Here is a 21,411-nt window from a genome sequence, read left to right on the forward strand (position 1 = left end):
ATTTAGTAACATCAAAATTTTGGAAAAAAAACACATTATTGTACTTACGGTGTGGATTCAACAAACATCTCTTCCGCATAACATTCATTTCTTTTCGGACACCATCGAAATTACATATAGAAACACAAAGGCCCCAAGAGGCAAATTGTCCAACGAGGTGGCTGAAGCTGATATGCAGGTTTGAACCATGAAATGGAGGTCCATCCTTCAGTGCCGTCTTAACGCATGGGCCTACCCGGGCCTCACAAAAGTGAGATTTGGTTGAAATTTTCTATAATTTACGTGGTACGGCCTCAGAAAAACCACTTGGCCCGGGGGGCCATGGTGCTCTTAAGACGACCCTGCCATCCGTTGTATAACAAACACTTTAGGTATGTGACTTTTTTGCACGAAAATTCAAGACTGCTCATCTGTAATTCATAATTTAGTACTTCCATACGTTATCTTTGGGTTTAAGTAATTCAGGAACTTGAACGAACACATTACAAAAATTTTCTATTACGGCAGTTCCTCAAAGTGAGCGTCGGGGTTCCTAGTGGTGTCTTGACGAGCTGTTGACTATTGATGTTTGTGTCTGTTCCCAAGCGGTTCTTTTATATTAAAAAAAAAAAAAAAACAGAATGCAAAAAAGCCATAGCCGTAGGTGAATGAACAGGGATGCTAAAATCATGCCCCCACCTTGCCGCAGGGTCCCGAGGCTAGGCTCTTTGGTGGGCCACAATCTATATTGAATTTATAAGGTGAAAAAAAAATAACGAGAATCATCTCGAGACCCTGAAATCAGAACACTGATACCAGCTGCACTTTTTTGGGGGACGATAGTTCCAATAATGAATAGTCATTAGCAAAACCAGTCATTCCCAGATGGTGTTGAAATCTGCGACAGAAGGCTTTATTGATCAATTACAGCAGATGAAACAAGTACAACTACTGAGTGCAAATATTAGTTTTTTTTTCGCCCATAGGCACGGATATTTACGAAGGCTTTCTTTGGAAAAGGATTCCAGTTTCGAAAACTTATTTTTTCCTCTCGTCCTCCCATCCCCCCTTATGCTCATTCGTAGCCCCCCAATCGTGTCTGTAGCTAGTATCGCCCCCTTGAATAGTCCCATCGCCCCCTGGGGGGCGATATTGCCCACTTTGGGAAACACTGGTCTAGACAAAGTAATTTTAATCATCTGGAAACCATTTCTTAGAACACTAAACATGCCAGTGAATGGCGTAAAAAGAAATGGCATATCAAGAGAATGAATAGTAGAAAATGAATAGAAAACTTGGAAGCAAAATGAGAGACTGAAAATCTGTTAAAGATGCTTGAAAAAAAATACATGGAGCAATCACAAATCAGTTAAAGATAAGGAGTGAAAACAGATGTACTCGGATTGAATTGTTTGTGAAAATAAATTGAAGGAGTCAATTTTTTTGGAAAAAAATAGCTGGAAACAGCATTGAAGGGTTTTTTGTTCTGTGGATGAGCAGCAATTCGTTTTACCCCATTTTATATGCTGTCCGAAGCCTAGGCACCGAATCCTGGGGAAGGGGCCCCTCAAGCTAATTCCATTTGTAGCCCAAAGAAATAGAATTGTAGGGAAGAAAAATTATGTCATAGAAAAGTCAGCTTTTATTGTGACATAACTTCAAAATTTCTTAAGGGAAAATTTTGTTTTTGGGGCAAGATGGTGCCGAATTGAAGAATTTCGGCATTTTTGTAGCAGAATGTAGCAAATGAGAGAAAATTGTGAAAATTGTAGCAGAATGTAACAGATGTATGTACACTATCTACCAATAAGTATTTGGACACCTATGCAAATGACGATATCTGCGGTCCTGAGATACGTCACGCCCTCCACCGGTATATATCGTGTAGGAAACAACATCGGCATTAGTCGCATGCAAGATGCCGCGCCGGATAGCGCAAAAAAAAGAGACGTTTGACTACAGTCACGATTAATCCCCGTATATAGCTTTCACTATTAAAATATTTCATGTATGTGATGCACAATTCATTGACATTCAAATGACATTTCATTTTGACTGCGTATTATCAACATTAAATACAATAAATTTTAGCTCGACAGATACAAAGAGACGCATTGAGCTGGTTATGGACATTTCAAAGTGAAGACTTACGTGAGAATTTACTGCACTTTTCTATGAAATCAGCAGACGCAACACATCGGGACACATACTTGTGTCCCTGCAAAAGCCAATTCGGTGTACACACACATGATTTTCACGATGCGAAACGGTGACTACCGCATAGCAGCTATACACTATCTACCAATAAGTATTTGGACACCTATGCAAATGACGATATCTGCGGTCCTGAGATACGTCACGCCCTCCGCCGGTATATATCGTGTAGGAAACAATATCGGCATTAGTCGCATGCAAGATGCCGCGCCGTTCGGAGCTCTCTGATTTCGAGAAAGGTATAATTATCGGGTATCACAAAAATGATCGATCCTTAAGGGACATATCTAGCGAGCTGAAGCACCCAAAATCGACAGTGGCCTATGTGATTAAGAAGTGGAAGGTTAGCTGTGATTGTCGGAATTTGCCCCGAGTCGGCAGACCAACGAAACTGGGAGATAGAGACCGACGGGTGCTGTCCAGAGAAATTCGGAAGAACCGCACCCAACCGATGGCCCTCATCTGCGAGGAGTTTCAACAGGCATCTGGGAGTATTGTTTCAATGAATACCATCCGTAAGAAAGCATATCTGATTGGTTTTCATGGTCGTGCTGCTGCCCATAAGCCTTTGATCACCAAGTCCAACCGCGTTGCTCGGTTAATGTGGTGCAAAGCACATCGAAATTGGACCATAGATCAGTGGAAACGGGTTCTTTGGAGCGACGAATCAAGGTTCACCCTCTACCGTTCGGATGGCAGGGTCTGGGTCTGGCGTCTGCCTGGAGAACGTCTCCTGCCAGAATGCGTTGTGCCAACAGTCAAGTTCGGCGGAGGTGGAATTATGGTCTGGGGGTGTTTCTCCTGGTATGGACTGGGACCCTTGGTCCCCATTCATGGTAAGCTCAACGCCGATGCCTACTGCACTATTTTGGATGACAATGTGCTTCCTACATTGTGGCAGTTTCACGGGGTGAACCCCTGTTACTTCCAGGACGACAATGCCAGCTGTCATACTGCGAGGTTAACCAGGGCTTGGTATGGTGCCAATGGGGTTCATCGAATGGACTGGCCTGCCCAGAGCCCAGACCTGAACCCTATCGAGAATCTCTGGGACGAGTTGGATCGCCGAATTAAGGGGTGCCCTACCCGTCCAAAATCGGTGAAGGAAACTGGCATGTCTTCTCCAAGCCGAGTGGAAGAAAATACCACTAGCCGTCACACAAGGACTTGTGGAAAGTATGCCCCGGAGGGTTCACGCTGTAATTGCCTCTCGTGGAGGCTCTACCAACTATTGATTATGAATAAAGTTAGTTTTTCTTTTCTATCACAGGTGTCCAAATACTTATTGGTAGATAGTGTATAACACTCCTGTATGTACTTGGGCAACATTGCATTGCAGGTGAGAACTGCCTCGGGTTTGACAGATAAAATATCCATCACAAAGGGAATATTGCAGGGAGAAATCTTATCTCCAACCATATTTAATCTGTATTTAATCGGTTTAACTAATAATCTGAATAATTCCGAAACTCACCCGTTGCACATTGGCCAACAAAGAGCGATTCATTGTCTGTTTTACACAGATGATACAGTACTCTTCTCTGATAATCCAGTAGACTTACAAAAGAAAATAAGGACAAAACACTCACTCCCTGACAGACATAACTGGCTTTTCTTCGTGTGGAGAATATTTGACAATCGTGGCTTGAGTTTTACTATCTATGGACCTAAACTTGGTAAAAAAACACACCCAAAAAAATTTTCAGATTCTATGTGATCAAAGTTTAGAGGTAGTTATCAAATGCATATAATTCTACATCATTTTCCCAGTATAGGCTTGTAAAATCTAACTTTGGCATGGAACAATTTCTTCCGAATAACAATGATTTAAAATACAAGAGACTTTTTGTCCAAATTCGACTTGGAAAAGAACATATTTACATGAATAGAAAGGTGCTTCTCATTAACCCAGTCGAAAACTCTATTTTGTAATAAAAATTCTCCCGAGACCTGATCGCATGTTCTTTTTCACTGTAATGCTTGCATATACTATCAATCAAAATACCTAGACAAAACTTGACACAGGTATTAATGACACAGTGATCAATTCCTGAATTTCTGAAACATTATGAAACTAACATTTCTAAAATCTATTGGTTCTTGAATGATATTATAAAATTTAGAGATTTTTTTGAATATTGACAATTCACGATCAAATGTTGTCTTTTTTCTTTTCCTTTTTGCTTTTTTCATGTTCATATTTACGCATCATTTTTCTTTTATTCTGAATCTTTTTTTTTGATAAATATGTAATTTTTTGTACTGCTATATTCTGTATGTGGAGCTTCAAATTCATCAACTAATATCTGTTTAGTTTTCCCGTGTTGTTAACTTTTGCCTTTTGTCAATGGTATGTAACCATTGAGCTTATATTATTGGAGGGAGCATCCAGCCGCCGCGACGTCGTCTACATCTAACGCAAGGATACCACGTGACTCGGTGCAAACAAACACGATCCCCCATAGAGATCAATGTTAAAATTACAGATTTTTGCATAGAAATGCAGAAATTTAGTAAGGTTTTCCGCCGCATCAATAATTTAAAAAATTGAATTGAATTTTTGATTTTTGAAGTATTGAGTTCGCTTAGAGATATGAAGCCTAGAAAATTAAATATAACATAATGAGACAGACCCACTTTTGAGGTGGATATCCATGCAATAACATTAATTTCAGCTTTTTATTTATATCTTCTCAAGCACAAAAATGAAAATTAATGTCTCCGTATTATCTTATAGTTGTATTATCCAATTGCATCTCTCAATCCATATAGTTTAGGATGTTTTGAAATTAATTCTGGAATTATTTCTTTATTAATTATTATTTCTTTCATTACTTCTGAAGTTACTGCTTTAATCAATTCTGGATTTGTTTCTTTCATTAATGCTGAAATTATTTCTTTTACTAATGCTGGAATTATTTCTTTCATTGATTGTGAAATTATATCTCATTAATTCTGGCATTATCTCTCATTAATTTTGGAATTACAAATCTCATTAATTTTGGAATTAAAAATCTCATTAATTTTGGAATTATGTATCTCATTAATTTTGGAATTATGTATCTCAATTTTGGAATTATATATCTCATTAATTTTGAAATTATCACTTTTTCAATAATGCTATAATTATTTCTTTCATTAATGCTAGAATTATTTCTTTCATTAATTTTGGAGAACTATCTTTTACTTAAATTCTGGAATTACCGCTTATATTAATTTTTGAATTATCACTTCATTAATGCTGAAATTACTTATTTCATCGATTTTAGAATTATCTCTTCCATTAATTCTATAATTTTTTCTTTCATTAATTTTGGAATAATCCCTTTTTCTTAATTCTGGAATTATTTCTTTCATTATTAATGCTGAAATTATCGCTTTCATTAATTTTGGAACTGAAATTATGTTTCGTTAAAACTAGAATTTTTCTTTCATTTATTTTGGAACTGAAATTGTTTCATTAAAACTAGAATTTTTCTTTCATTTATTTTGGAACTGAAATTGTTTCATTAAAACTAGAATTTTTCTTTCATTTATTTTGGAACTGAAATTGTTTCATTAAAACTAGAATTTTTCTTTCATTTATTCTGGAATCATCTTTCATTAATTCCGAATTATCTTTCATTAATGCTGCAGTTATCACTTTCATTAATTCTGTAATTATCACTTTCATTAATTTTTGAATTATCTCTCATTAATTCAGGAATTATCTTTAATTACTCTCATGAAAGGAATGCCACATGCGACTCATGAAAGGAGCAAATCTAAATGAAAGGAACAGAAATGAATCTATCTGCCTGTTTTTGCTTCAAAAAATTCTTGATTAAAGCTGCAGAATTTAATTTATATGGGCCCATAATTAATTTCAAAACATCCTAAAATATATGGATTGAGATGCAATTGGATAATATAAGACAATACAGAGACATAAATTCTCATTTTCAAGCTTGAGAAGATATAAATAAAAATTTGAAATCAATGTTATTGCATGGATATCCACATCAAAAGCAGGTCTGGCTCATTATTTTACATTTTATTTTCTAGGCTTTGTATCTCTAAGCGAGCTCAATATTTCGAAAACCAAAGATTCAATTCAATTTTTAAAATTAGTGATGTGGCAGAAAACCCTACTAAATTTCCGCATTTCTATGATAAAATCGACAATTTTAACATTGATCTCTACGGGGGATCATGTTTGTTTGCACCGAGTCACATTATCTTCCGACGAAAGATGTTAGGGGACACCATTTTCAGCACTGCCAAGGCGAAGACTGCTGACGTCATGCTCCCTCCAGTAATATAAGCTTGTTGTATGTAACCCCAATGCATGTAAATAAAAATTAAAAGAACCAACCGAAAATTAGAGTTCCATGTTTCAAGACAAGTCACCAGTAGCCAATGTCAGGTAGAAGATCTCCCCACAATCACAGATGAAAGTCCATCCGACTTGAACGATAGGCTACTTTAAAAGTTTGTCAGAGGAGGGCAAATGTCCCAAATGTGCAAAAAACTGTTAGGCAACAATGGTTTTTGGGCCTCAACAATCACTTTCAGAGCGTTTACTTTGGTTACTGTGGTTCCCTAGATATGCATTTCAGACGTGCACATGCCTTTACAATGGTTTGTCACTTCTTTAATGCTGTACGTATATGTATAATAGTTTATGCATTTATAATGGTTTGTCACTTCTTTAATGCTGTACATATATGTACAATAGTTTATGCATTTATAATGGTTTGCCACTTTTTTCAATCCTCCCGGTAATGAGAGTTTTTTGAATAGACACCATCATCAGCATCACTTAGGTGATAAGGCAAAGGATGATCCCCATAGAAATCTGTGTTAAAATTGCAGATTTTACTGTAGAAATGCGGAAATTTAGTGAGGTTTTCCGACACGTCAATAATTTTAAAAATTGTATTGAATTCCCGATTTTTGAAATATTGAGTTCACTTAGAGATATGAAGCCCAGAAAATTAAATATGAAGTAACTAGCCGTACCTACTTTTGAGTTGGATATTCATGCGATAACATTGATTTCAACTTCTTATTGATATTCTCTCAATCATGAAAATTAATGTCTCCGTATTGTTTTTTAATTCATTCATTTCTACGTTTCTTTAAATCTAGATTTGTTTCTTTGATGAGTCGCGCAGGAAGTCCTCATATTGGTTACCTTAGACACGGTTTGTATGTCCCTCAAAGAAAGAGGAGATATCATGCTATCCAAAAAGCCTCATTGGAAAAAAACCCGGGCAGTGCCAGGTATTATAGCTAGTTCCAAATAAAAATGTAAAGCACAATTCACTTCTAATTTCTGACAGCAATAAAAATCTAGCAAAAAAGTTCAATGAGGCCGATTTTGTTTCTTGTTTATATAAATGACATATTCAAGCTGAATATAAATGGCAAATTAATTTCTTTCGCTGATGACACAATACTATATGTATTTCTAGAAGTAAAAAAAGGTGTACCCCAGGGATCTGTTCTCGGGCCGATTTTGTTTCTTGTTTATATAAATGACATATTCAAGCTGAATATAAATTGGAATTGGAATTGGCTTTTGGAATAGATGTCATAATCATCATCAGCATCAGTTTGAGGGTCAGGCAAAGGATGATTCCCATAGAAATCAGTGTAAAAATTGCTGATTTTACTGTAGAAATGCGGAAATTTGGTGGGGTTTTCCGCCCCATCAATAATTTTAAAAATTGTATTGAAAATTCTCGATTTCTGAAATATTCAGTTCGCTTAGAAGCCCAGGAGATTAAATATGAAGTAATTAGCCGGGCCTACTATTGAGTTGGATATTCATGCAATAACATTGATTTCAACTTTTTATTTATATCTTCTCAAGCATGAAAATTAATGTCTCCGTATTGTCTTTTGATATTTATTTGCATAAATTCGTGTGGCTTAAGAGATTTTAAATTTAGTTATGAGCCCGTAAAAAGTGGATCGAAAAAATTTCACAGCTTTAATTAAGCATTTTTTGAAAGCTGAAACAGGCAGATGGGTAACTTGAAGTTCAGGGGGTGGAGGTTTATCGAAATACCTAGCGCCCCTTAAAAAAGGAAAAATATATATTAATTTCTACGTTTCTGTAAATCTAGAATTGTTTATTTCATGAATCACGCAGGAAGTCGCCATATTGGTTAACTTGGACACGGTTTGTATGTCCCTCAAGAAAAAGAGAGGGAGATATCACGTGATCCAAAAAAGCCTCATTGAAGAAAACCCAGGCAGCGCCGGGTATTATAGCTAGTAGATCATAAAACAACACAAAATAAATCATTCTAAAAAAAAAGGAAGAAAATTCAAAAATATAACCATTCCTGCTATCAACTGAAAAATGCATGTGATTATATGACCATATGTGAATTCAGTGTATGCCAACTGAATAATTTTTTATGTTTGTATTTACACACATATATATGTATGTTTTCTTTGTTTCAGCTGAAAAAAAATGGGGGGGGGGACTAAAAATATAAATACCACTTTATAAAATATTTAACCAATTTGCACATTAACAAGGCTGTTGCATAACCCAATTAACTTGTGAATCTAATTTATATTGACCCACTGGAAGGACTTGTAGTCCCTTGGGGGTCACAGAGTGTCTGCGTCATTGTAATGTCATTTTTTGTGGGTTTTTTTCTCGGTTATTTTGAATGTATGTTTTATGTGTTGTGTTCCATCGAGTTAAAAAAAAAGACACAAGCGAAAAGAGCCGTGGAACGGACAAGTTACGCATCTGGAGGTGACAAGCGGGATTGCATACGTAAACTCGTACTATTCACAACAAAACTAATGAAATCCTGCTTAGCAAGTTGAACAGTTGTTACTTTGAATTTTATTTCAAATTCCCTCAATTCGGTGCAATTTTACAAATCTCTGAACACAGAAAATTACAACGGCCCTCAAAAAATGACACTAATATGGGTAAATGAACTCTTTATAGATAAAAAAGTATATTAATCATATAAGCATATTTTGTATTAAAAAGATGTTCTAAAATACCAATAAAATTGAGAAAAGAAATTTGTATAATGGATTTTTTTGACCATGTATATTCAAATACATATGGGGCCATGAAGGGTTAAAAAATTATGCTTCACACATTTTCAAAATACTCAAAAAATCGTCAACGAATAAGGTAAATACCAGGAAATACTAAAAAATTCCTAATGCATTTTGACATACTATGGATGTCGTCTTCAGAGGATAAGAGCATCATGCTGACCGAGTTTCCCACTTGGATTGAGTACCAAATCTTCAATCTCGGTTGCTCAGCGGAACGAAAAAACAATACCAACAAGTTCAAGTCAAACGTCGTGGCAAGAATGAAGCGAAGTGCCTACGTTTAAGTCTTTTGCAACACCCTGATTGGCTCTTGGAAAATAGAGCTATCCGATTGGTTTCTTCGAATTTTCTTTAAATTACAGCTCGTAATGAATTTAAGCCATGGCGATACGATCAGTGAATAAGATGTCAAGTGGTGTTGATTCACTGTCATTTACTAATTTATTTTTGAAGGCCCGGATGTATGTGCTTTCGTAGAAGTCTAAATTGGCTGCGGATTTCACTTCGTGAAAAACTCTCATTTCCTGAAATTTGAATCATGGCCTTCTTGCCAACAGTGAGCGGCGATGGTCAATTTTTTACATTCTTCATTTTTAACACAGCGAGAATGTTTATTTAATCTAGTTTTTATCTAGTCTCTGTGTTTGCCCTATGTAGCCAAGCGGGCAATCACCACATGAGATATAATAAATGCCCCATTGTTCATTCTGTGGTATAGCATCTTTAAGGGGGTTTGAAATAAAAGTTTTTAGTAGGCACATCTATGGCTGTAAGGCTAAGCTTTTTGAGAATCGGCATGATCTTAAGTGAGACTATTGGATCGTATGGTACATAACTAGACTTTTATTGAGTGGCTTCTCACTAATACCTTCCAAAGTGGTTTTTCTTACTGGTTTCATGAATTTTTTACTCACTTCATTAACAGCATTTGTGTAGAACCCCCTGTCTTTAGCAATTGCTCTGATGGTTTTAAGTTCACGGTCTAATGTGTTTCAATCTAAGCAAATGTTAAATGCTCTTCCGACATAAGTACGAAATGCTCAGAGTTTCTGTTGCATGGGATGGCAAGATCCAAAATGAGGTGGTAGTGAGACCCAGAAAGGCTTACAGACCAGTGATGCTCTCTCCCAACGTGGGCATTAATGCCCCCTGAGGGACGATGCAATGTTCCGGGGGGGGGGCAGTAGAAGCTACGGGTATAACATAGGATTCTATGGGTTAGATTGCATTGAGGGCGGTAGGAGAAAAAAATTTCTGAAGAAGGGTGCGATGTGACAAAAAAGGTTGGGAAACTATGCGATAGACCAAGGCTTGGAAATATGATTTTTGTTTAGTTACTTGTACATCCATGACAGGCAGTTCATTATTTGTTTCACACACAGCTGTCAATTGAACATGAGGGTCTATATCATATTTCCGAAACTTTTTGCTCCATTGCTCCTTTCATCAGAATTTTTTTTCTCTCATCGCCCCCTACTCAAGTGAACTTATAGGATCCTATGTTAAATCCAAATCCGTAGCTTCTATCAGCCTCTTGGGCCATTCCATCTCCCACCGGGGGGGGGGGGCGATATTGCCCACTTTGGGAAACACTGGTCTATATCATTCATAATGAGTAGCGATTGCTCCAAGTCATCTTTGGAACCGTCCCAAAGTATCATCCACATATCTATATATATAAAATTGATTTTCAGTGTGTCTGTCTGTGTGTGCGTGTGTATGTTCTCTATACAAATCTACAATTTTAGATCGATCGTCACCAAATTTTGCATATATACCAAATGGGACCCGACCTGAACGATAGGCTACTTTAAAATTTCGTCAGAGCAAACGCCCCAAATGGGCAAAAAACTGTCGGGCAACAATGGTTTTTGGGCCTCAACAATCACTTCCCGAAAGTTTACTTCAGTTACTGTGGTTCCCTAGCAATGCATTTCAGACGTGTATATGCCTTTATAATGTGTGGTTTGTCACTTCTCTAATTCTGTTACCATATGTATAATAGTTTATGCCTCGTAATGGTTTGTCACTTTTCCAATCCACCCAGTAATGAGACTTTTTGAATAGATCAGCATCATTTTCAGCATCATAATCAGCATCATTTTAAGGGTAAGGCAAAGGATGATCCCCATAGAAATCTGTGATAAAATTACAGATTTTACTGTAGAAATGCTGAAATTTGAGGTGGGGTTTTCCGCCACATCAATAATTTTAAAAATTTTATTAAATTCTCGATTTTTGAAATATTGAGTTCGCTTAGAGATACACGAAGCCCAGAAAATTAAATATAAAGTAATTAGCCGTACTTTAGCCCTTTTGAGTTGGATATCCATGCAATAAAATTGATTTCAACTTTTTATTTACATCATCTCAACCATGAAAATTAATGTCTCCATATTGTGTCTTTTAATATTCAATTGCATAAATTCATACAGTTTAGGATGTTTTAAAATTAATTATGGGCCCATATAAAGTACATCAAAGAAATTCCACAGCGTTAACTAAGCATTTTTGGGAACTGAAATAGGCAGATGGATAACATTTTAAGTTCAAAAGGGGGGGGGGGGAATCGAAATACTCAGTGCCCTTAAAAAAGTAAAAAAAAAAATTCATTTCTATGTTTCATTAAATCTAGATTTGTTTATTTCATGAGTCGTGCAGGAAGTCGCCATATAGTCGGAAGAAATGCCACAGTTTTAACTAAGCATGTTTGGAAGCTGAAATAGGCAGATGGATAACTTGAAGTTCAAGGGGGGAATCAAAATACATAGTGTCCCTTGAAAAAGGGAAAAAAATATTTTCATTTCTATGTTTCTTTAAATCTAGATTTGTTTATTTCATGAGTCGTGCAGGAATTCGCCATATTGGTTAACTTGGACACGGTATGCATGTCCCTCAAAAAAAGAGGGAGATATCACGTGATCCAAAAAGCCTCATTAAAGAAAACCCGGGCAGCGCCGGGTATTATAGCTAGTCTCCTATAAAATGAAAAGGGCATGGCGTTCAATAGCTGCCGTTCAATTGCTATTCATTATGTATAATATAGACCTACATGTCCAATTCACAGCTGAATTTGAAACAAATAATGAACTTCCTTTCTTGGATCTACTAGTAACTAAACAAAAATCATATTTCCAAACCTTGGTCTATCTTAAACCTTTCTCTGTTTCACTACCACCTCATTTTAGATCTTGCCATCCCATGCAACAGAAACTCTCAGCTGAGAAATTGAATTTGCTGGATGTTATGCTGAAACTGATATTTGGAAAGAAAAGTGATTTGTTTCCTCCAGGAATTGAAATCACTTCTCTTTCCAAATATCAGTTTTCGCATAACATCCAGAAAATTCAATTTCTCAGTATATTTCAGGCCGAAAAAATACCATCTCTTCACACAGAAACTCTCAGCGTTTCGTACTTATATCACGAGAGCATTTAGCATTTGTTCAGATCGAAACACATTAGACCGTGAACTTGAAACCATCAGAGTAATTGCTAAAGACAGGGGGTTCAACATCAAGATTGTTGACGAAATGAGTAGAAAATTTATGAAACCAGCAAGAGAAACCACTTTGGAAAATATTACTGAGAAGCCCCTCAATGAAAGTGCAGTTATACCATACGATGCAATAGTTTCACTTAAGATCAAGCTGATTCTCAAAAAGTTTAACCTTACAGCCATAGATGTGCCTACTAAAAACTTTTGTTTCAAACTCCCTAAAGATGCTATACCACAGAATAAACAATGGGGTATTTATTATATTCCATGTGATGATTGCCCGCTTGGCTACATAGGACAAACACGGAGACCCATAAAAACTAGATTAAAGGAACATGCTCTCTGTGTTAAAAATCAAGAATGTAACAAAAATCTACCATCACCGCTCACTGCTGGCAAGAGGGTCATGGATTCAAATTTCATGAAGCGAGAGTTTTTCACAAGGTGAAATCCATGACCAAAATTTAGACTTCTACAAAGGCACATGCATCCAGCCATTAAAAAATAAATTAGTAAATGACAGTAAATCAACACCACCAATCACATTGTCATAACTAAAATTCATTACAAAAGGGAATTTAAAGAAAATTTTAATAGACCAATAGGATAGCTCCATTTTGCAAGCAGACAATCAGGTTGTTGCAAAAGGCTTACATGCCTGCATTTCGCTTCATTCTTGCCACGACGTTTGACTTGAACAGATATATTGTTTTTTCGTTCCGCTGAGCAACCAAGATTGAAGATTTGGTACTCAATCCAAGTGGGAACTCTGTCAGCATGCTACTCTTATCCTCTGAAGATGACACCCATAGTGTCAAAATGCATTAAGAATTTTTTTTTAGTATTTCCTGGTATTTGTCTTATTCGTTGACGATTTTTTGAGTATTATTAGGCAAACTCATCTACTCTTCCGTATTTTCAAAATATTCAAGTATAATAAGTAAAATACATATGACATGAATGTCGCTCTCCACTTGTTAATACAAGATATACAGAAGACTGGATGTTGTGAAGATATTTATTATTTGAGATGTTAATTTTTTAAGGAAGGAAAAAACTCATCTCTGCCTCTACTGGGAGTCGAACCCGGGTCCCTCGATTGCCGGACGAGTGCTCTGACCACTAAGCTACAGAGGAGATAGAGATTTTCCTTCGCTAGAGCGTATATATGCCGAACGGAACCGTGCAATGGACGGTTTTTTTCCTTCCTTAAAAAATTAACATCTCAAATAATAAATATCTTCACAACATCCAGTCTTCTGTATATCTTGTATTAACAAGTGGAAAGCGACATTCATGTCATATATATAGCCCTCTGGTGGCTCGTCGTCCATGAGCTATTAGCTGGTCGGTTTCACCGTCCATTGCACGGTTCCGTTTGGCATATATACGCTCTAGCGAAGGAAAATCTCTATCTCCTCTGTAGCTTAGTGGTCAGAGCACTCGTCCGGCAATCGAGGGACCCGGGTTCGACTCCCGGTAGAGGCAGAGATGAGTTTTTTCCTTCCTTAAAAAATTAACATCTCAAATAATAAATATCTTCACAACATCCAGTCTTCTGTATATCTTGTAAGTAAAATATAGTTGGCAAAGCTAAGAATAGATACGAACCTGTAGGTACATTGTGCATAGGACTTTCGTTGATGACATCTAGATACTCTGGCTAAAAAAACATTTTACATAAATTTATTCATGCAAATAATCAATATATAGCAGAATCAACAACAATAAAGTTATGTAAAATTAATGACAGGCTTAGGCCTTTATGACTGCTGTTCGCTGAAAGATATGCAACTTTCATGGAATTTATACCCTGACATTTTGTCCACATTTGTAGTGGTATCTTCTGATGTTAAATAGGTCTCTGCAGCAAGTGAGAACAGTGCTGTGCATCGGATTACATACAGTTGCACAGGTTGCTAGATTCTTTATCAGTTGGGGCAAGCACGTATTTTGGTGCTCCATGTAATTTAAAAGGAACAGTTAACCAGTCAAGTGGTTACAACGGCATTTGCCGACACTGCCATACGTAATGGCGGTGCCGACACACAGACTTTTCAGTCTTTTTCACATAGATATGACAAAATAATTTGTCATACATGTGCTGCCATCTCACTGTACAGCCATCCTTCTAGTTTATTATCTCATCACTAGATGGAGTTGAACAATTATATTTCAAGGTCTGAGATTATTATTACTAATACATTTGTCATGTTTTGTAAAACTGCATCCCCATCGCTTTTTTTTTTTTGATTTCCGATTCCCATGCGAAGATGCATCTGTTTTATTACTCATATATCATTTAGCAAAGGTTCAACAACTATGGTTACACATAAATCCATCAACAGCATTTCTTTTAGTCACAGGACATTATGACAACCCCCCCCCCTCCCCTTTTGGGGTGTCATATTATGTCTCGACACATTCAAGCTATAAAAAACCATGCTATAAAAAATATTTTGATATTTACAACTTCCAAGAAAAGGAAAAAAAGGGGGAAAAGCGCACACATCTTCAAAAAAAGTGGGCACTGCGCGTAACGCTAGCTCGGAGAAATTAATTGGACAGTTGACTGATTAAAGGGAAAATTTAACACCCTATCTAGTCCAGCATCCGAGGCACCAGACCCATCTGAGCCTCTGCAGTTACGATCCTATACAGTTGAATAATAAAAGTGAATCCTACTTGTATCCCATAAACACCCAACAACGCAAAAATGTTAGCTTAACGAGAGCAAGAGGTGCAAATAAACCACAGATAAGAAACAACTAAACACAGTCGGATATAGAAAGCTTTCCTCACATGATGTGCAGATTCATGTGTTACTAAATCTCTGAAAATTCTTGCTATTGCAAAACATTAGAATATAAATTTTCTTGACATTGGCCTAGCAACACCAAAGGTACAGATGTTTCATAAATCATAGATTGTTCAACATTATAAAAAAAAAAAATAAAAGTAATTACTAATTAGTATAGCCCGGAAGTTTTGGCACTAAAAATGGTTCAAATAGACAAGCAAAAAGGCACTAAAAAAAGACGTTTATTATTTTTAGAAGGAAGAAAAAATAATTAAAAGCAAAGGTATTAGGGGTTCAAAAACTAGAGGAAAAATCAATTGCATTTAAGCCGTCTATTGTTTTAATTATAGTTTATAATAACTCTGCAGTATTATCCAAATTAAATTGACTTCAAGCCCAAAATAAAATGTTAGTAGACCCTCAGGATTATGGCAATTCCATTACCACCATTACCAGATGCAGAGCAGGTAGAGAAAATTATATGTGGGGCTCTTTTTTTCAAGTTATGAATAATCCTCGTTTATTTGTTGTATTATTATGAATAATCTTTGTCATTTCTATAGTTGAAACATGGCTATCTTGTTCTATTTTTGTAAAAGGAAAACATTTTTTTTTATATTACCACGTATGCAGGACTCAAAGTGAAGGGCCCTGTGTGGCCACATCTGTCACACATCCCTGAGGGCAACTCTGGTCAATTTAATTGCATACTAAATATGTATGTTTAATAAATAGCCATAGTGGTTTGCAGTGCATTTATGGTGCAAAAATACAAAATCAAAACAACATGGGCCCAGAGCCCTGTCTGCTCCTACCCCGCCTTGTGTGAGCCATGACGTCAATTCATGACCTCTTGAGAAAATCATCAGTCAGCTATACATATACAGTGCAGTCCGATGTCTGAGCAAGACATGTAAAGCATGTTTAGAAGAGACCGTTCCTGGCATCCACCTTGGGCCACTTGCGTAGTTTCTGCACCATACCTTATCCTCAGGTGCAAACTTTGGTTTGAAATCGGGATCCGTCGCCAGATGTTGACCCGGTTTCAACAGGTCCAACCTACTTCTCATGACTCTGTTGAACATCGCCGTACCAGGGGCTTGACTAGTTGAGGAGACAGGTGTCCTTCGATAGTGAAACAGAAATCTGTCAAGCCTTTCTTGGAAGGAGCCGCCCTTAATTTTCCTCAACGCATCCTTCATGGAGCGCACCGCTCTTTCAGCCAACCCATTTGACTGCGGGTGATACGGCGCAGCTCGGACATGGATGACTCCGTTCCTACGAAGGAAATCCGAGAACTCCTGACTAGTGAACGATGTTGCGTTATCACTGATGATTGTCCTGGGCAGTCCGAATCTCGCGAAGAGGGATCGTAATGCAGCGACCGTAGCAGCGGACGATGTCGAAGACACCGGAATTGCTTCCAACCACTTAGTGGCAGCATCCACTACTAACAAAACGATGTGGTTATCAAACGGGCCTGCATGGTCGATATGAATTCTGCTCCAAGGCTCCGTTGTGGAAGGCCATGGTGCCAAGTTTGATGGAGCAGCGGAAGCTTCGACTTGACAATCGATGCACGAACGTACAAAGTCCTCAATGGTCTTATCAATATTAGGCCACCACACAGACTGTCTAGCCAAGGCTTTGAGAGCACCCATACCTTGGTGACCCCCATGAAGCTCCGATAGCACGTACTTCCTGTACTTTGGTGGCACATATATTCTATTCGCACGAATAATAATACCGTTTTCCACTGACAAGTCAGTTCGGCAGAGCCAGAAAGGACGAATTTCAGCCGTTACACGCCTGGGCCAGCCTTGCGCTATGTATCTCTTCACTTTCAACAGAACAGGATCAGCATCTAACTCCTTCTGGAAATGAAATCTGGTCACCGCGCCATCATCCATAGATTCCAGCAATAATATTACATCAGCAGGCGTTGGAGAATCAGTCACAGTTGTCGGCACAGGTAGCCTACTGAAAGCATTAGCATTAAAAGATCCTTTCCGATACACAATGTTGTACGAGTACCCTGATAGTACAAGCGCCCATCGCTGAATGCGAGAAGCAGCCATTGGAGCCACTGGTTTAGTCTCAGAAAACAGGCTCACTAGGGGCTGATGATCGGTTACCAAAGTGAATGTTCTTCCAAGAAGATATTTCCGATACCGTGTAACCCCGAAGACCAACGACAAGGCTTCTCTTTCGATTTGGCTGTAGTTCCCTTCCGCTTTCGTCAGGGATCTAGACGCAAAAGCAATAGGACGATCGCCCACAGCTGAGGAATGAGACAACACAGCTCCTACTCCGTACGGACTAGCGTCACACTCGAGACGCACTTCCTTACTTTCATCGAAGTGGACCAGCAACGAAGACGTAGGCAATCTTCTCTTTGCTTCTTGGAAGGACTTCCTCTCCTGCTCAGTCCATTTCCAACATGAGTTCTTATTCAACAACTTATATAATGGTGCTAGCATAGAGGACATATTTGGAAGGAATTTTGCATAATAAGTCAGCAAACCTATGAAAGACCTCAGTTCATCCGCATTCTTTGGCTCAGGAGCTTTCTCAATGGCTTCCAACTTCGTTTGCACTGGATGTAATCCTTCTGCATCGATTCTATGTCCCAAATATTCTACTGACGTCTGCATGAACGAGCACTTCGAGGGATGTAGCTTGATACCAGCTTCCTGCAAAGTACACAACACTTTGCTCAGATTCCTTAAATGATCCGAAACAGAGCTGCCTGTTATCAGCAAGTCGTCTAGGTAGCATAACGCATTTTCATGCACTTGCAAGAGCTTGTCCATTTCTCTCTGAAAAATTGATGGAGCTGACGCTACCCCAAAAGGCAGTCTCGTGTACCTGAACAACCCTTTATGAGTGTTAATTACCAATAAGTCCCTGGAAGCTTCATCCAGTTCCAATTGACAGTACGCATCCGATAAGTCGATCTTTGAAAAAGTCACTCCTCCTGAAAGACGAGCAAACAAATCCTCGACCTTGGGTAACGGATACCTCTCGAGATCTGTAGCAACGTTGACGGTGAGCTTAAAGTCACCACACAGTCGGATCCTACCGTTCGCCTTTAGGACTGGTACTACAGGTGTCGCCCATTTCGATGACGACACTCGTTCCAAAACTCCTAAATCCAAAAGTCTACTTATTTCTTCTTCTACCTTCTTCTTATAAGCGTAAGGCACAGGACGAGCTTTGAAGAATTTCGGTGAAGAACAGTCTTTTCTTTTCAGACGGACCTTCACTTTTTTCAACTTCCCGAGGCCCCCCGAAAACAGTTCTTGATGTTCATCCAAGACGGCCTGCAAGTACCGTGACGAAGATTTCACGTCAACCTGGATCGCGTTTGTAGAGATAGCCGGATCAATAGTGCACAATACCCCTAGTTCACGGATCCAGTTTCGTCCCATCAAGATCACGGAACACTGATCCACCACCAGGATCGAAAGCATTTCACATTTGGATTCATACTTCACAGAAACATCCATCGCGCCCACTATCTTCAGACTATGCCTTGTAAAAGATCTGAGCTTTATACGAGTGTCTTTCAAAGGTGGAAATCGACATCGGTGCTTCTTGAACATCGAATAAGGCATCACCGAAAAAGGTGCTCCCGTGTCCACCTGCATTACCATAGGTAGCCCTTCAATCATGAATTGCACGGTACAAGGTGGTGGGAAATCAGACATCGAGTTCAACGTCAACACATCGAACGCCGAAGACGAGTTATCCAGCTGGTCGACTTGATTCACTCTGTTCGCACAACGTCCTTGGCCTTTGACTCCAACACTCCATTTGTTCTTCACTGACTTGCATACTCTGGCTAAGTGCCCCGTCTTCCCGCATGAATAGCACGTACTCTTGGCAAACTTGCAAGTTGAGGACTTGTGTCCACTTGCACCACAAGCATAGCAGGAAAACATAACCTTGGCTTGTGACGGGTGATGACCTCTGGAACTTTTCCGTTGCTGCTTCGCTTGCGTCTGCTTTACAAACAGCACTTCCGCTGGAGACGTGTTGTCACCACGCAGGTTAGAGGCGTTTTTCGAGGCCGCTTCCATCGACATCGCGATCTCTGACGCCCGATCGAAAGACAGATCTCTTTCCGCCAACAGCCTTCTCTGAATAGCGTCATCATTTATCCCACATACGAGCCGATCTCGTAGCATTTCCGCTAAAGTACGCCCATAACTGCAAAACCTGGCGAGAGTTCGAAGTTCGGCTATGAAGGTTGGCACAGACTCTCCCGGCTTCCTACAGCGACAGTTGAATTTGAACCGCTCTACGATCTCCGACGGAGCCGGTTCAAAATGATTCCTGAGAACGTCTATCAGTTCTGCTAGCGTTCGATCCGTGGGTAAGGCTGGGGACACCAGACTCCTTATCAAGCCATACGTCGGCGCACCCACCAGCGATAGGAATATCGCACGTCTGCGGACATCATCCGTAACTTCATTCGCAACAAAATATTGATACAATCGCTCGGCATACTCCGAAAACGGTTCTTTCGCGCGGTCGAATTCGCCGATTATACCGAAACCTGCCATCCGGAGCGTATGAGGAAATCGCTTGAAGAAACTAAGCCTACCTCGCTAGCGCTTGCTTCTATCTTGTTCCCGTCCTGCCGAGACGATGATTTTCAACTCCTGCAGACTGACGTTAGATCCCGTCCTCGTCGCCACTGAAATGTCTCTCACTAGACATTTATAAGAGTCAGACTGAAGGAGCATTCAGAATTACACAATAGCATAAATACGCTTTATTCCAACATTAGTACAATAGCTACGGAGAAACACAACCGACCGCCATGGCCGCTAGAACTCGAATCCCCAGCAATCGAACGGCACGCGCTCATTGAAGCTCGCGCTGTCCGCTGTTGCCAAGTCATACATATAAATGTAACACATATATAACACATGGCAACACCAATATCTCAGATCACTTATTTGCGTCTAACAGCCGTATTCACAGACAGAGTTTAACCGCAATCGCAGATTAAAGAATTAGCGATTGACACAGATTTGTAAAAATCCCGAATCCCTATCTGTTTCAATCTCTAATCCTTTAACCTGAGACTGTAGTTAAACTGCATCTGTGAATACGTCTGTAAATGGGGTTTTAAGGGAGGGGGGGGACGGTTCTGATGATAACTAGTACTGAGAGTTAGAAAATTTTCGAAAGAGCAATACTTTTGAAGTTCTCAATTCTCAAAATACCCAAGTTTTATCGATTATGGCCTCTAAAATTCACTAATAAACTTAAAACTATACTAAAATAGGCATTTATGACACGAAAATTTGAAAAAAGGCATTTTTACTAAAAAAAGTTTGAAAATAGGCAAAAAAATCATTTATATATATATATAAGCCCGGAAGTTCAGGGAAAATGCTATGTATATATATATATCGCATTTTCCCTGAACTTCCGGGCTTATTTAATTAGTGTTCCTAATAGAAATATTGAACTCAATTATAGATGCAATAACAGCATGGGTTGTTCAAATTCAAAATGAATGCAGGAAAATATTTCCGGAGGGAGTGAGCGCAAACGAAGCGCGCTGCGTTACTTGTTGGTCGATTTTCTTGCTACAGGGGTTATACTTGCCCTGTATATACAGGGGTTATACAGGTTATACTTGCTACAGGGGTTTCCTACAGGTATCATGGTCATTTTATCAAGAATGACCATCTTGCTTGAACCAATCAAGCAAGAACATCGACCAACAAGTAACGCAGCGTGCTTCGCTTGCGCCAGGGATATATCCGCTTCCCGCTCGCTCCCTCGCCGCAGCCTGCTGCGGCGACCTGCCCTTCGGG

General features: G+C 38.7%; 1 protein-coding gene across 1 annotated transcript in view; it reads right to left on the reverse strand.

Moving 5' to 3' along the window:
• Positions 1-21,411, reverse strand: part of LOC149081134 (uncharacterized) — a 109,405-nt gene that overhangs the window by 49,161 nt on the left and 38,833 nt on the right. Inside the window, exon 4 of the mRNA XM_089238293.1 lies at positions 14,386-14,437. Within this exon, the coding sequence (XP_089094419.1) occupies positions 14,386-14,437 (52 nt within the window). The remainder of the gene's footprint in view (positions 1-14,385; positions 14,438-21,411) is intronic.

This window comes from Pholcus phalangioides, unplaced genomic scaffold (assembly GCF_987345545.1).
Source record: "Pholcus phalangioides strain wild (caught in Gottingen) unplaced genomic scaffold, Ppha-v1.0 ptg000010l_1, whole genome shotgun sequence".
NCBI classification, from domain to species: Eukaryota; Metazoa; Arthropoda; class Arachnida; order Araneae; family Pholcidae; genus Pholcus; species Pholcus phalangioides.